Source organism: Pollicipes pollicipes, unplaced genomic scaffold (assembly GCF_011947565.3).
Source record: "Pollicipes pollicipes isolate AB1234 unplaced genomic scaffold, Ppol_2.1 Scaffold_4002;HRSCAF=4701_pilon_pilon_pilon, whole genome shotgun sequence".
Classification (NCBI taxonomy): domain Eukaryota; kingdom Metazoa; phylum Arthropoda; class Thecostraca; order Pollicipedomorpha; family Pollicipedidae; genus Pollicipes; species Pollicipes pollicipes.
Genome location: NW_023596420.1, coordinates 24,647,708 through 24,664,412, shown reverse-complemented (window position 1 = coordinate 24,664,412; position 16,705 = coordinate 24,647,708). Strand labels below are relative to the sequence as shown.

Sequence of the window (16,705 nt, the reverse complement as noted above, 5' to 3'; positions counted from 1 at the left end):
TGAAGCCTTGTTTCATCCCTTTTATTTCATTTGCTTAACGTTATTCCATTCCGGCTCTTTCAGATGGTATACATTACGCAATGTATCTCGAAGTCGACATTTCAAAGTTATGCACATTCAAAATCCCGTGTGGACATCGCAAGGTGCTCAAGCAAAATGATGGTGCCACACGCAGCCCAGTTCTACGGTTGGATTATCACGTCTGTTTACAGATCATACGGTTTACGCCACTCTGCATCCAGTAGGCAATACACAACTGAAGTCGCAGATTGGCCATGCGAGCGTTATGCCCCAGTCGGTAAGGCCGATAGGTGGCAGTCGATATGACTGACAGGTAGGAGGGCCGATTGCGGAACGCTCGACCTACCTATGCCCAAAACCTGGTTCCCCTGGATTTTGACCACTTGCGTTTGCGTTCCCGGTGTCAGGCTTTTGTTTTAAATCGTCAGAGTAAAGATTGTGTTGCGGAAGAATCGCTTCCAGGTTAACCCTATACCAAACCGCGGTTTTGTAAAAGGCTCAAAATTGGTTGTGATTCGCGGAAAAGATCTAGCAAGATGGTCTGATATGATCACAAGAGAAAGAGTCTCGCTTATCGCTCATGACAGGCAGCCTGGGACTCAAAAGGACAGTTCTATACAGGACGGCCTGACACGTGCAGGCTTAAAAGAGTATTAGTGCGCACACTATTCTTTGTGAAGAGGCTATCTCAAATGGATGTTGGGCGCTGCCAGGCAGTACCTATACGCCAAAGAGGAAATGAGCTTGCATGATCTCAGCAAATATGTCTACAACCAGACGGACAAAGCTGGGAAAGGATAGTGACTGAACGTGCGATCAGAATGGCCGTCCCAGTACTTAGCGCGATCAGCGCTTTGGCACGAGTTTGATGTTATAAAAACAAGAATGGCCTTGCGTTTATGGTTACGCTCGGCATTCTGAGTTGGAAGTGGGCCGCAAATCAGCATTTAGTTGACGAGAAGGTGCTGGTTGAGCGACGTTGTCAAGCAAGCGATGGCTATGCCAAGGAAATTCAGCGTTCCGAAGCTGAGTTTATGTTCAGATTTCGCAGAAATCCACCAGCACGGCACGATTTCTTCCACTCTTGAGCCAACCACCCAAAATGTGTCAGTTCCATCCATGAGCACCCATTTTGCGGCGCGATCAGGCGGAAGATATACCACCTCTGCCTTACATCCTTGGCCGCCATCACACTTACAATTTGGCACATCCCCACGTCCGGCAAGACAGCAGTCCTTACACCTCAAATGCGGAGAGCAGTGCGCGAATCGTCACATTGTTCGTGCTGAACGGAGCAAACCAGTCTGGTTGAGTCCTATTTATTAGTTGCTGACAGAAGAACACGGTAATTGGTCAACCCTTAAATATATATACCTGTTTTTGAAGCTGAGTCCGCACAATTACGGTTGCTTGCACTAGTACGTGTTCCAGTCGCCAGGCCAGCGTGAGCGCGCTGGAGGCGTCGCGCTGGCCACACACGCATACTTATTTAGCTACACCCAATTAGTGAAGTACACCGATTCATAATCCGACTGGCAAACACTCTGCAATGAGGTTTTCAGTTTTGTTGAAACCTGTCCGTCCAGACCATGCGATCGTCCTCCAGCAAACAGTTACCGACGTGATTTCTGTAGCTGTGTTGGGTGGCCTCCACTCAGAACACATTTTAAACGTGGTTTGCAGTCTGTAGGGGCGTATACGGAATCTCAGGATGGGGAAGGGGCTGGGGCAACGCAGCAGAGGCGGGGGCGGGGCCGGGGGGGGGGGGGGGTCAGAGCACCCTCTATATTCAGGAGACCCCCATTACTGGAACTGGAGGCTTCTTCCATGCACCAGATGGCCGCGGTCTCGAATCCGGATGATCGGCAGTGTGGTAAGGAGGCTCCTTAGCTAGATTTGAAAGCCCCTTCATGAATCGGAGGCATTTTGTTCTAGATTGGTAGCCCCCCCCCCCCCCCCATGCCTCAGGAGATCATTTTCTGGAACAGGAGGCCCTGTGCTGTGATAGCGAATGGCACCGCCCAGGAAGCGCCCTGTGAGGAGACTTCATTTAGCCTAGGAGCCCCCCTTGAAACCCCTACCTTTCCACCTTAAAATCCGTGTCGCCGCTCCTGGGGGATAGACTCTGTGTTTCACTGAAATATTTTGCTAGCGCGCCGCAGTCGCGAAGAAATTCTGGCGTAGCGCGAAACAACATTACGTGTTCTCGACCATATCGTTTTCACAGACTCACTTCTACACTAAGCCTCCCATATACCACATCTTTGCTTCAAACTCCCTCCACACCATCGCATGTACCGTTCATCGAGTGTCCACTGAGCTGAAGAGGACGACTAATGAAACACCGACCGACGATTTTTGTGCCCTACTATTTGAATACCAAAGCAGCCAAACTCGGGCGAAACATAGCACGTTTGGTCACTTTAAAGACTAGGCAGCTTTCTAGAATGCAATTGTGTTTTAAGGTATCCTTGAAAGGTAAGAAAACAATACTAAATACATTTTTGGGAATCACTGCATCTGTTTGCACTTTGCTGCACTCCAAGACTGACAATGCCCCCCCCCCCCCCCTACTCCTTCCCTTTCCAGACGGTGTTTTGCGTCCGCCCTTGCTGTTTGACAAACCAATTATCAGCCATCGAGACACATAAATTAGCTATGGATTATCCCGTGGCCATCAAGTTCAGCTCACTACACCACTCGATGGACGATGTAAAACTGATTTGGCTGTAGGGAGTGCGGCGCATAGATGTGCTGTATAAGAGGCTATGATGCGGCTATAGGAGGTTCACAAAGGAGACGTGGATTTATGTGCTGGCAATGCCGCACCTTTAAGAGGGGACTAACATAAAAACACAACCATATGACCAATAGATGCTCCAATCTGTCTTCGAAATTGTTTTTGCACATCGGCTGCCACACATACTGCACATTTCATGTTGGATCATTTTTGGCTATGATGGAGGGCGACAAATTCGCCTTGTTCAGACTGATTCAGGTTCGAAATACGACTGAATCGTTGTAGTGCAGAATACTAGCACGGACAACAGAAATAGCGTGAGAACCATGTAAAGGAAACCATGAACATGCAGACATCAACAGAGACCATGAATAAACCGTGTGGTCTACATAGGTGCGTGGCCATTTTTATTTTGTTATGATATGGCAACACCATGCCACGAGACGTGCTGGGGCGACACTCAGTTGGCGGACGTGCCGCCTGCTTGCTGCAGCCGTGGGTCCTGACGCCGGCATTGCCAGCAGCCGCCTAGGCGCCGAACTGGTAAACGCACTCGTGTTTGTAGACTTGCCCCGGCTTCAGAATCACCGACGGGAAGGACGGCTGTGAAGGTCAGACGTGAACCGTCACACGGCTGAGGTCAGACGGAAACGATCAGACGGCTGTGAGGGTCCGACAGGAGCGGTCAGGCGGCTGTGAAGCTCACACGGAAGCGGTCCGACAGCTGTGAAGCTCACACGGAAGCGGTCCGACAGCTGTGAAGCTCAACCGGAAGCGGTCAGACAGCTGTGAATATCCGACAGGAGCGGTCAGACGGCTGTGAAGCCCAGACGGAAGCGGTCAGACGGCTGTGAATGTCCGACAGGAGCGGTTAGACGGCTGTGAATGTCCGACAGGAGCCGTTAGACGGTTGTGAATGTCAAACGGGAGCGGTCAGACGGCTGTGAAGGTCAAACGGGAGCGGTCAGACGGCTGTGAAGCTCAGGCCGGAGCCGTCAGACGTCCGCCCGATTTCGACAGCCGTAGTCAGCGGGTGGACACTGGCAAATATTGGTCAATGCCGCTCACTGGCAAGTTCGAGCGGGCAAAGGTTTATGAAAGACGGAAAGTTACAGGCATTTTTCCTCGGAAATACCTTTTGTTTTCCCGTATCTTGTACAAGCGTCATTCACAGAGCCGGCGAAAACGACAGACGAGGGTGAAACGCCCGTCGCTACACACTTTGACCTACTGCCCATTCAGTGGTCCGGGGTCCGACGATACTCACGACATTCACGGCGTTGGGGAACGCGCTGGTCTCCAGTGCGATGCTGCCGTGCTTGCGGTAGAGAGCGCCGCCTTTCCCCGGAATGCCACCGGGTGCGACCGGCATGTAATTGGACGTGTAGATCACCACAGCTCGCTGGTCGGTGAAGACGCTCAGCGACCGGCCGCTCGGTGCGTGGCTCAGCCTGCCGGGTCGGGGGCACGCTGCAGGCGGCGACCGCGATGGGGTGCGACCACTGGTCCTCGTGCTGGGGGACAACTTGTAGCATGCGGAGGAACACGGAAGCCCATTTCCATGTAAAGCACCAACGGGCGTGCGGATGCTTGCGAGGCAATCTTGGCGACATTGGCAATTACCATGGCTTGTTTTAACTGCGTCCGCTAATGTGACAGGCGCCAGAAGCAAGTTTTTCGTCTTCGCAGCGTACTCTCTACTGCAAATGCACCTAGTGGTCAACTCAGGTTTTTCGCGCTCATCAGGCCCTATTTTGCATGTTAAGAGGAAGAACAAAACCTCCAATCACACAGTAAAACCCTGTTTGCCAGCAGCTTACGCTTACCAGATCCTTGAAACGGTTCAGACAAAGATCGTGAGGAGTATGCATTCCGAAGTGACAGTTGTTCTTAAATAGGCCATTCCATGACAAACCGGCCGCGGATAGACGCATTTCAACACAACACCCTTTTCCAAATTTGACAAAAACACGTTTGAAGAGTAATTGTATGGGCAACACGCGATTCTGCAAGTTTTAGAACCATACAGCGCACCGATAAGGAACTACAAGCAGATGACAATATGCAATTACGTCACAAATCCTATTTTCAACCTGCTCTAGCAAAGCAGTTTGGCAACTACAGTGTTTGGAGAAAGGGCATCGAAAAGCTAAATACTTCTTTCTGAAACACGGGTCAATAAAATATCCAAGGCCATAAGGTGTAAACACTTTGCCGCTCGTTACTTTGCGTATATTCTTTGGCAGCTTGCAGTGCCATTCCATAGTTTCTCCAAATAAAGCCATATCCGCTTAAACGCATCGCGTTTACCTTCCTTCCAAGCATAAACGTTTGAAAACCATGTCCACAAGACCAAAGAAACAACATTCCACAGCACAAATCCCTGAATAAACAAGCGCAGAGTTAGGAACCACAATAACAATGAGTTTATCAGCAGATGGGTAGTGAGAACGTTTCATCTCCCGCTTGACATCACAGTGTGACTGCCCCGACCTGGCGCTGACTGAGTCAGTGCACGCTGCTCGTGCGGTACTCACTTGGCGGCCAAGACCAAGCCGTCGTCTGCGTACGGCAGCTCGAATATGTCGTCGATTCCGCCGCCCATCTGCTGCATGACGTCAGGCAGCGGGCCATGCGGCGGTGCCGGGTTCAGCACGGCCTTCCCGCCTGCGGTCACACGCGGGCGCTGCCGTCAGGCGCTGCGACACTGCAGTCGACCAGCGCCGGGCAGCAGTGTGTGCAACAGGGTCAGCAGTGCAGCCGCCGTGATATTCTCAGAGAGTATGGAGGAGGGAGAGGGGGGAGGGGGGCACGACTACCGTTACAACATTCTGAAACTGTATACTCGTCAACCTGAAGATGAAGACCCATGTGTTTTACGCTACACCCGGTTTCGCCCATTATGGGTACAGTTGAATCATGTTTTATACATCCTATGATTTTCCGGACGCCTAGCGTTACTCTTGAGCTTTCCGATATATCCTATATCTACTTGTCGGGCGTCGTAAAGTATGTGACGTAGAACCGTCAAAGCGCTATACAACTTTTCACCATGATCTATGGACCAGCAAACAGTTTTGACACCGATGCTGCCTCATTTACATAAACCCCGACCCCTCTGGCTAAATCTCATACCGGTAGCGATTCCCCCTTCCAAGACCAGCTTCTTCTCGGCGTTGATGCTGATGTCATGAGCTTTCAGGCCCGCCTCGCCACTTCCCTGTGGCACAAGATCACATTAGCGAGGCGCACATCAGTGGCCCCAGCCTAAAATCGGACAGTTGGCCACACATGAGAACCAAGACGCCGAAGAGCCAATGAAACGGTGCAAATGAAACCGACCCACCTGCTACACAGCAGCTTGAGACCATCCCAACCATGTACATGGCCGAGTCGTGCTTCTGTCCTGTACAGCGTGGGGCCTCCCTCGTACGCGGCAAAGGCCTTTTGCCGGATGTTGGCTCTCAACCACTCGATTGTAGTGATTGTGTTGTATATGATTACGATAAAAGATAGCCCATCGCCCTGACGAGGACCAAATTGCAGAATTTCGTCGAGACCACATGATAATTTTTGTCATGTCATTTTCGACCATTAGGTACGAATATGCACAAAACGGTCGATGAGAAAAAGTCGCCTTGATATGGGATAAAGGCTCACGCAATCTTTAACATTTCGCTATGGGAGTTCTCAGCATTTTATGGGCTTTGAACTGAAACAGCCATCTTGAAGATTATTCGGTAAAATTCACAACCCTGCTCTTTTTAAGGCCTAAGCCCCTCTAGTTTCTGTCCTACACGCCCGCGAAGATATGCAGACCATTTAGGGGGGGGGGGACTGTTTCAAGGTCGCCCCGGTATCAAGACCAAGACTCATATCGATCGATCGATATCGATATCGATCAAGACCAAGGAAAACATAATTGCCAAGTCGTTCCTATCTGGCATCCGTAAGCACGACTTCCAAATATAACTACCGCCAATTTGCTCTCAATCAATGTTGTGCAAGGTACGATGACGTAATCAGACAATGACGTATCGAGGATCATATTCACTACATAGAGAAACGACGTCGTCTAGAGCAGCCTTTTCCACTTTAAAGTATATCAATACTTATAAGTGAGCTTGTTTCATCACATCTGATGCTTGTTCAATATCTTCAAATGTGGAACATTCCCTTTAAGGGGATGAACGCATTTCATCCTTTCATTCTGACGAGTCTCCGCGGGCACCAGCTCGCAGTAAGCCACCAATTGCAGACGATTCCATTACGGACAGCAGAGAGGACGTCGTGGTTGGCGCCCACGGAAAACGAGAGGATGGGAGGCGGGGGAGGGGCAACACCACGCTCACATGGCCGGCGAGGTTGAAGTAGGAGTGGTGGGTCATGCTGAGTGGCGTGCTGGAGGTGGAGAGCCCGCGGTAGCTCAGGCTCAGCGCCGGCGACGCGCTCATCATTGTCAGGCTGTACCTGCAACAGACCGGACCGGAGCGACGCGGTGTCAAGCTCCCGGCAAGAGCCACACTCCGTACCATCAGGCGAACCCTCGGACACCTCGGACGAACACATGCGCAGCTCCTTCGAGGCTGGCTGGGAAAATGCTACCTTTTACCGGGCTATAATACGAGGTAGGTGGAATTCAGTAAAGATTGAGCATGCGAGGCATAAACAACGCCTTTTGTGGAATGCAAAGCGCACGGTGTATCGCGTCGATCAGAAATAAAGATGCCTTTAAGGTGAGCCTTTCAGTGAATCACCTATCGCAGTCTGCCGTCCCGTCCGCCGGCCTGGCTGCACGCTGCAGCCAGCGTCCGCGCCGCCTGCGGCCGGGAGCACCACTCACGTGACCTGGACCAGCACGTCGCCCGGGTAGCCCTCCTCGCCGTGGCGAGACAGGTAGCTGAAGGTCACCCCACAGTCGCTGACCTCCGCTGTCCACACGCGCTGAAACGGGGTCGTCGTCCGTTCACCGCCCTCCCCACCGTGATCGGAATCTTGTCTCAGCCAAGGCGCGCCAGGCAGAAGATGGCGGCGGCGTGAGCACAGCGCCCGGACACCAGCGGCCTTAGGCCTCGCAGAGGGAGCACCGCAAGCAGAAGGTCGTCCTATCATTACGTGCATTTCGCCGTCTTAGATAAACAAAGGTAGTGAACCAGTTGAAACTGACAATAGTGTAATTTTCTGTATATATATATATATATATATATATATATATATATATATATATATATATATTACGCATGTTCGAGAAAAAAATGACGGCTCACTAAGCACTGACGAGCTTTTTCATGCATCGTTGTAGTTTCCGGGCATTTGACTTAGCATTATCGTTTAGATTAATGCTGAGTCAAAAGCCCGGACGAGCTGCCACCTTGTCGAAGCCGCGCAGGCCGCCGTGCAGGTGGCCATCAGGCAAGTTCCTGGGCAGCCGGTAGGTAGTGCCGTTGAGCGTGAAGGCGGAGTCGCCCACTCTGCTAGCCGTGCGGCCGATGGTGGCGCCCATGTACGCGTCCTGCTGCTCGTACTCTGCAGTCGGTCCGGCGTCCGGTGAGACACGGCGCGGCCACGACTCGTTCAGGAAGGCACAACCAGGCCAGCACGCGGGCATGCACCCTCCAATAGCTCGTGTCCATGCCAACACGCCAGCATGTCTCAATATGTAGACACTTCCGCTTTCATGCTGTAGAGATACTGCGTGATGGGCCAAAAATTACCGAGCACGTTTCTGACGCTTGTTTTTAAGGGTGTTAGGACAGCGCATTTTTCACTGCCAAACAATTTTGATTTCAACAAGCAACTTCTCGCGCCAACACTCCAGGACGATGCTCTCAGAACTGATCACTGCCGTGTGCACGCCCTCAGTAAGACCCTCAATACCCTTAAACGTTGCGTAATTATTAAAACTTATCGTGGAACTCCTCGCAAAAATTACACAGAATCAGGGCAGTATTACGTACGATTTCTGCAATAATAGCCACGACATCGCGAGCGTTCAGCTCCCTGCAGTCTGACCACGTAAAAAACGCCAGCATCAGCACTCCATAGCCTTATATGCACCGAATCGGCCTATCGCACCGCAATCTCAGAGCCGGTGAGGATGGAGCCCGGCGGCCGTACCAGAGAGCGTGTCGAAGCCCAGGACGACATCTTCCAGAGTGCCGTTGGAGTCTGGCACGAGCAGGGAGACGACGTTGGCGCCGAAACTGCTGAGGGTGGCCACCACAGCCGGCGACGACTGCCCGGCCAATGTACCTGACAGAATGACACGAAGGATATATCTTTGGTGCTATTGCCAGTCGTGCCGGCGTAACATAGACATAGTAACGGGGGGGGGGAGTAGGTATATATATATATATATATATATATATATATATATCTATATATCTATATATATTTCCCATGTCTTGGGTGGAATTAACAGTCGTGCTTGCGTACCGTGGGCATATGAACTGATGGGTAGTGGGTATGTGTGTATGTATGTACACACACACACACATATATATATATATATATATATATATATATATATATATATATATATATATATATATATATATTCCACATCTTGGGCGGAATCGCCAATCGTGCTAGCGTACCATATGAACTGAGGTTGGGGGGGGGGGGCATATCATTCTCACCGCTCGCAAGCGCTGAATATTAGCTATGCGTCGACGCATGGAAGTAATCGACTTCAAATTTGGTTTCGTCCCAGCCCTCACCTTTCAAACCATTCCTGCTTATGTTTGAGTTGCCTGAGCATGCAGTGCTGAGGGCTCAGTGGAAACCCAGATTCTTACTGGTAACTTATGAGGGATAGCTATTAGGTGATAGGGTAGAGCTATATGAAAGGTGTCACTTTCCAAAAGCGGTTGGAGGAGGACTTAGCCGAGGTGGTTGACCTCACCTACCCTAAAAACCTGATTTCTCCCCGGATTTTGGTCACTTGACCAAAATCCGGAGGGTTATACGTGCCGCCTCCGTGGTCTAGGGGAAGATGCTGGACTCGCAATTCAGCGGCACTGGGTACGAGTCCCAGAATGGGTGCACTGTCTGACCCGACTGAAATGGAAAGGCCAGCTGCAACTGGCCAACGAGGGTCAACCCAGACCCGAGGCGACCGTGTCGCAGCATTGTGCGGCACGTAAAACCCTCCGCATTTCTGTTTGGCGAAAGAGCGGAGGCAAAATTAGCTGTTGAACTGGACGGCACGCTTGGGTGGTGGGTTCAGGGCATACGCAACAAGCCATGCTTAGCAGGTACTCTGAATTCGAGGTCACCCATGCAAATAATGCGGAATAAATTTTTAAAAAACTTGAAGTTACGGCCTCGATGTTAAAATAAAAAACAACTGTTACATTTCGTTGATTTCAAATTGTTTCCTGAGGAGGAATGACTTCCCATTTTAGGTAAATGTGACATTGCCACCATTATTCGGAGTGTCTATGTAATTTACCTAATTGTCAACAAAATAACAATATCGAAATTTGCTGATCCTCGTTCCACACTAACTAAAATTGTAATCAATACGGTGGTATGTAATGCCATATTTCGGTCAAAGAAATCCGCTGTAAACCATTTCTGTGGTGCACAATCTATCACGGCGGGTATGGTCGTGCCTTTTGGGCAATGGGGCGACGAAGGCGCGCCGCAAACGTCGCAATGCAGTGCTTCCGTGCGGTACATTCGAATCGGGACATTCGAGAGACAACGATGATCAGCAAGATTTCGCATGCTTTGTGAGGTGTCAGTGCGCACTCGGATGGCGTATTACATACAAGCTGTTGCTGATGCTAACCCCTCGTTTCGGTTGGGTTCGTGGCACAAAGCCCAGACGATACTCACCTATTGCCCGGTTCGTGGCACGGTAGACCGGCCATAGCATCGGCGGGACCACGGGTAGCAGGAACAGGCTTCACCAGTGAAAGTAGCTTCGATCTGTATTCTGCCTGGCGCCCAGGGGCTTCAAGGCCGACCGATATCTCCGACAGCTCTAACGGCCGCTACATGTGCCGATGGCGAGGTGGCATGAGGGGGTGGGGGAGCGATGCCTCGGCGGTGCGGCGAGGCTAGCAGCCGCCGGCCCGGCTGGAGACGAACAAAAACCGGGCCGGCTGCAGACGAGCAAACGCCGATAGTGGCCTGCTTCTGTCACTTAGTGTATCAAAACTCGACAATTTTGGGTGGAGAATAGCACCATTTCCGTACAATGATGATCCCTCAGTTTTGAATTCATCAAAGAATAGGCTGAATTTTGCATTTACTTTTTCGGGTCTTTGACGAGGACATTACAGTCTCTTTGGAAGTATCGCTGGGGCGATTCCGTCGCAGAGCATCACAGTTAACATCACTGTCCTCCAAGGGGGTCATGCCCTCTATTTTTCAAGCTGGGGGACGGTAATGTTAACGCCCTTCCCCACTTCTTCAGATCCCACTTGTGTTCAGCTTACGTTTGCGTTATCTTAAGCATGCAAAAAAGGATTTTACATCATGCATGTGTTTAATGTTGCTTTCGGAAAATTACCTCTATCACGCCATCTTGTTGAACATTTTTGACGTTAGGTGAAATGGCACGAGTTTGCGGGAGTTTTTTCGTACGTAACATTGCTACGCTATTCGCCTGACCGTGAAATTTTTAGGCATATTATGGGACGTCAAGAGACCATTGAGCATTTCAAAAAGGGGCTTGACTTAACCGAACATAGATTAAGCGGTATTAACTGAGCCAGTGTTCTTCATTGCGCTTCCGCGTTATCGGACACAGTGAACTACGCTTACTCCCCATCTGTTACCCATGATGCACTCAACCGTTTTACCTGCACGAGTTATTTTGACAAAACCTTCAGCAGGGGGCCGGCACGTACGAGTTTGTGCCGGTAACACCTACTGCTAGCAGCAACAATCAGAAAGCCATGAGTTTGTTGGAGGCATTCCTGAACGGTTCTGGTTTGTTCTGTTCCTGTTCATGGGCAAACATTGCAGTAGCACCATGCACCATACGTGTCACCCAGTGCGTGCAATGCGTTTGTCTAGATGTCTCGATTCGTGCACTGTGTCACCAGGTAGGCTGTGACAAATGGTCAAATTCGTAAGTCCCACACTAGCAAAGTTTCCAAGAAGAAAGTCGTCGCCTTCCATCATTAATTGCTGCTTGCGTTGAGACACGAAATGCATGTCAGTGTTTTCTTTCAAAAATGCCATAGCATTTCCTTTTTTGTTAAGTCAAACAGGCCTGCAGGAATAATTGATTAAGACTACCACCTTCAGGCGTCTCGATAACAAATTTTGCCTGCAACAGTCCGGGGGACCTTTCACGCGCCATCAAATGCATTTACACGGTCATGTCGTACAATCATGCAGACCCTCTCGCCTCCAACTAACTGACATTCACCAAGTCAAACAATGAGCTGCCTCACGAACCCAACCCAAATGCCTATCGCATGCTGTTGGGGTAGTCTGAGCCACTCAGACACCCTTGCGGGAACCGGCATAAATATGAATATGTGGGCAATATATACCCTAAGACTTACCACTGAATAGCCAGCTTGCAACGACTGAGAACCACGGGCGGTGCAGTAGGTTTTGAGCGGGGGGGGGGGGGGGAGGGGAGGCAGGACTTTTTAGGGCGTCTCCTGAACAAAATGGGGCCACCTCACTGGAGGTTCTCCCGTGCAGTGTCATATTCAAAGGGGAAGGAGCACCCAGGGCATGTGCCCTTTATAAAACTATTACATGCATCCTATCCAAGTAAAAAGATGTCGACAGTTAAAAATTCCAGAATATGGCCTTACAATTATCCAGAAAAGGGTCCCACTGTCTCAAAACAGGACCCATCTCCTTTCTCACAAAAGGGTCTCCCGATGAAAAAAGGCCTCAATCCAGAGCATGACGCATACGATTCACCAAGGAGGACTCTAAATCTAGCCAAGGGACCTCGCTGTTCCAAAACAGGGCATCCCGATCCGGAACCGCGGCCACCGGATGCATGAAGGGGGCCTCCCATTCCAGCCATGGACCTCCTGATTATGGAGGGTGTCTTGTAGACCACAGCAAGGGGGGGGGGGGGGGGCTGTGAGCTTGGTTATGGGAGCCTCCCGAGCCAGCAGAGGGACCTCCTTATCACGACGTCGTGCCTCCCGATCTAGAGCATTGGCTACCTGACCCATAAACAGGGGAGGGGGGGGGGGGGTGAGTTGGTAATGGGGGAGAGGCTACTCCCGACCAGCAGAGTGGACCTCCTTATCACGACGTCGTGCCTCCCGATCTAGAGCATTGGCTACCTGACCCATAAAAAGGGGGGTGGGGGGGGGGGGCTGTGAGCTGGTAATCCTCCCGAGCCGGCAGAGGGACCTCCTTATCACGACGTCGTGCCTCCCGATCTAGAGCATTGGCTACCTGACCCATAAAAAGGGGTGAAGGCGGGTGGGGAGGCTGTGAGCTGGTAATGGGAGCCTCCCGAGCCAGCAGAGGGGCCTCCTTATCACGACGTCACGCCTCCCGATCTAGAGCATTGGCTACCTGACCCATAAAGGTGACCTCAGGGTCCAGAAAACGGGCGGCCGCGCTAATGTGCTCGGCCAGGTCCGGTTCGGTGCCCCGACTGAGGACCTTAGCTTCTTACGCTGCCTTAGCGGGCGCCTCAGCTTGTTGCGCTGTTATAGCCGACCGGTCCTCGAAAGGATTTCAGCCAGGCAGGAGAGAGCTTCGGTTAAACCATCCTAGATTAAGTCGGTCTCTAACCAGTTTGTCATGACGAATAATCTGCCGCACCGGGGCCTTATCTAAATGCCAACTGGGGCCTTCAAGCTCGGTGGATTCTATTGGGGCAATTCATCAGAAGGCGGCAGCTGTGATGCACAGAATAAACTGGTGACACTTGGGTGTAATTTTGAGTCTGTCTTGACGCATTCCTTCCATATTGACCTCAATTTTGCTCTCCATCTCGCTCGTGAAACGTCTTTCTTATGGATCGGTAAGCGATTAGATGCGATCGCCAAGGTCCCTTACCGCGTTTGCTCTCGTTTGAGTGTGTATCGATTATGACAGTTAAAACTTACTCAGCTGAATGGGACTGCTCGACAATTGTATGGGGTTTTGAACTGAGATAGTCATTTTCGAAACCGTTTCTGCAGTTCATAGTTATACCATTTTCAGACTTCAAGCCTGACTTGCTTCTGAGCTTGAAGCGTGCAAACTTGAGCAGATTATTTCGTGCAGCCTATCTAAAGGTCACCCGGATAAGCATGAAGTCCACCATTTAAGATGGTGGTACGTCACACGAGTACCACCATCTTAATGGCCGTGTAGCCACGTAAGGTAACCCGCTCACCGTACGGACGCTTTTCAATATATCTGTTGGAATTCTGAGATAGGCACCAAATGCGTTAATGCTTGAGTGAAGTTAGATACTAATCACATAAAAGCATCCTGGGATATCTTGGAAAGTGTAACAAGCATAGCGGCAGGATCAGCTCTCCTCAGAGATCTCACTAAACAAGGCCAAACATCCATCAAAATAACATTTTCTTCGACGGAAGACTATTAATGTGCGCAGCAGTCCGCTTTACATGCAAAGTCTGCGTCCAAACCTATTCGTGCAGACCATTCAGAGTATCTTGTTGGTTAAACATGCAACAGTTGTCTGGCGCAAGCTACTGGGTCTATTACGCTAGCTTACACACAAAGCACGGCTACGGAAAACAAGCACTGGCGACTCACCTGTCATTATGAATTTGTCCACCTTGGTCTGGAGGCCATTCTCCGTGATCACGCCAAATGGCGACCGGGTGATTTCTACTTTCATTTGGGGCAGTGTTTGAACCTGCAAAAGATAGAAGACGAGGTGCGTGTTAGACACTTTTGTGCGCGCTGTTGGGTTTCGGGTTTGAAACCTACTGCTAAGGGATGCGTAATATACCTATCATTACCACACCACCCCTCACTGAGTGGACCATAATGCGCGGTACTAACCATTTAAATTAAAACGGCGGCCTGAAATGTCGGTTCTTTGGGTATATCATACGAGACACATGCTCAAAAGCCACGAAGCAGTATTTTACCGCCTATAAAAGCGAGCGTATTTTTCGCATTTACAATGCTAGAACAGGAAATATTGCCATGGTATTGCGATGCATTATTATATACGATGGTAACTGCGAAGAGCTTACCTGATCATGTGCGATGGTAACTGCGAAGAGCTTACTTTAGTATATACGATGGCAGCCGCGAAGAGCTTACCTCTCGGCAGGCAAAACCAAAGTAAATGTGCCTTCGACCCGGTCGGGGGTTTGCGGTCCAGGAATGTGTAAACATGTTTTGGGTTTATTCTTAGAAGGCTGTTAAGGGAAGCGTGCTATATTTAGACACAGTCCGTACCTGCTGTCGAAGGGATAGGTGGGTGGGTGGGTGGGTAGACTGGCAGTTTATGACTGTTAAGAGACTGGCAGCCCATGATGGGTAGGTTCTGCTACCACGATATCAAACGGCCCATAGATAAAAATGATAGGTAATAATGTGAGCATAAACCCGACAAGTGACAGCTAACTTACCACTGATAAACCGACAGCTTCACGGATGCACAGGTATGATCCTTTAAAAAAGCGCAGGTCGGTGATAAACTGATTTTACAAGCGCAGGTCGGTGATGATCTGATTTCACAAGCGTCATAAGCGTCACTCTTCACAAGCGCTCGGCTCTTACGCGTGTTCTACCTATTTGAACTCATGGAGGCGTGCCCAGAAGGACGAGATCCATGGGGCTGGGGTTTCCTTCCTTTTGCCTGCGAGACGCCTAATATCCATCCTCTGACACTTTAACACTTTTAACACTAACACACACACATATCCATCCTTTAACGCTCAAGTGATAACACTTGAGTTATAAAAAGTTCAAGTTTAGGTTCATCTTATTGAGGAATCACTCCAAGTAGTAACTTATTGTTTGATTCGGAACAAGTGCAATATTGCAACGTAATAACGCGACCACATTTGTACATTTCAATCATTTCTTCCTTCACACGCTTAGTAAAAAACACACTAATTAATCTTCACAACATATCACACAACGGCAAACACATCGTCCGTTCTGAAAAAAAAACGTTCCTTGCGACAGGCGACAATCATCACCTCTCACTGATTGTCGGGGACAGGTGACTTAAGGATGAGGCCTCCATATATGGAAAGGCCTTGTATGCCACCGACAGGCAGAGGGCTGACGGATCAAGGGCGCCCACCGCTGCCGCCCGGGTAGCACACTGGCGTGCAGCGGTACGTGGGGAGTGACCACGGGCCGGATCGCCACCGGATCGCCACCGGAGTCCACGAGTCATTAAGGGCCCTGAACAAAGCGAAGCTCTCACGGTCGGCTGCCAAATTCACTAAAACCGCGCCAGACCAGCGCCTGGACAGTTGTCGCCATGGAATCTCGCAGATGAGCCTCGGTGACGATCCTGGCCCCTAAGTGTATCGCCCCATCCGCTCTGTTAGGTGACACGCTGCAGCCCCACCCCAGACCGAGAGGAAGTACAGAATATGGGGGAAGACGTGGGGCTGGTTGACAAGTTTACGAACTTCAGGCGTAAGGTGTTGATGAATTTCACAGAAGCAGAGGATACAGTTACACCTTTTGACAACATGAGATATATGAATCACGCAGAGAAGTGTACTGTCAATAGTGATTCCCAGCATCTTTACGGTCGGCGGAGGGCTTACTTTGTGTCCAGCAATGGCAAGGTGAAAGGATAAATGTTTCTTCAGGGATTGAAGAGTGTCGAGAAGAAGAATGCTTGGTTTGGTGTAATCCACTTTGGGGGAATAACATGTGAAATAGGACTGGATCACTTGGATTGCTTTTCTCCTGTCGGGGTTCGTACAGCGGATAGGTTTCATAACATTCCCACGGAGTTATTTTTTTTTGCTGTTGATAATTACAAAACCAGTGTGAATGCAG

The 16,705-nt window shown here is 50.2% G+C and overlaps 1 protein-coding gene across 2 annotated transcripts in view; it reads right to left on the bottom strand.

Annotated features, from left to right (window-relative positions):
- Nucleotides 1-6: 6 nt before the first annotated feature.
- LOC119093972 (galactose mutarotase) overlaps nt 7-16,705 on the bottom strand; it is a 37,115-nt gene continuing 20,416 nt past the window's right edge. For both annotated transcript variants that reach the window (XM_037217008.1, XM_037217007.1), the window contains exons 2-10: nt 14,477-14,579; nt 8,879-9,013; nt 8,133-8,287; nt 7,605-7,705; nt 7,114-7,231; nt 5,897-5,981; nt 5,299-5,428; nt 4,029-4,212; nt 7-3,364 (exon numbers count right to left, since the gene is read on the bottom strand). In XM_037217008.1, coding sequence (XP_037072903.1) covers nt 3,290-3,364; nt 4,029-4,212; nt 5,299-5,428; nt 5,897-5,981; nt 7,114-7,231; nt 7,605-7,705; nt 8,133-8,287; nt 8,879-9,013; nt 14,477-14,561 — 1,068 coding nt within the window. In that variant the 5' untranslated portion in view covers nt 14,562-14,579 and the 3' untranslated portion in view covers nt 7-3,289. The remainder of the gene's footprint in view (nt 3,365-4,028; nt 4,213-5,298; nt 5,429-5,896; nt 5,982-7,113; nt 7,232-7,604; nt 7,706-8,132; nt 8,288-8,878; nt 9,014-14,476; nt 14,580-16,705) is intronic.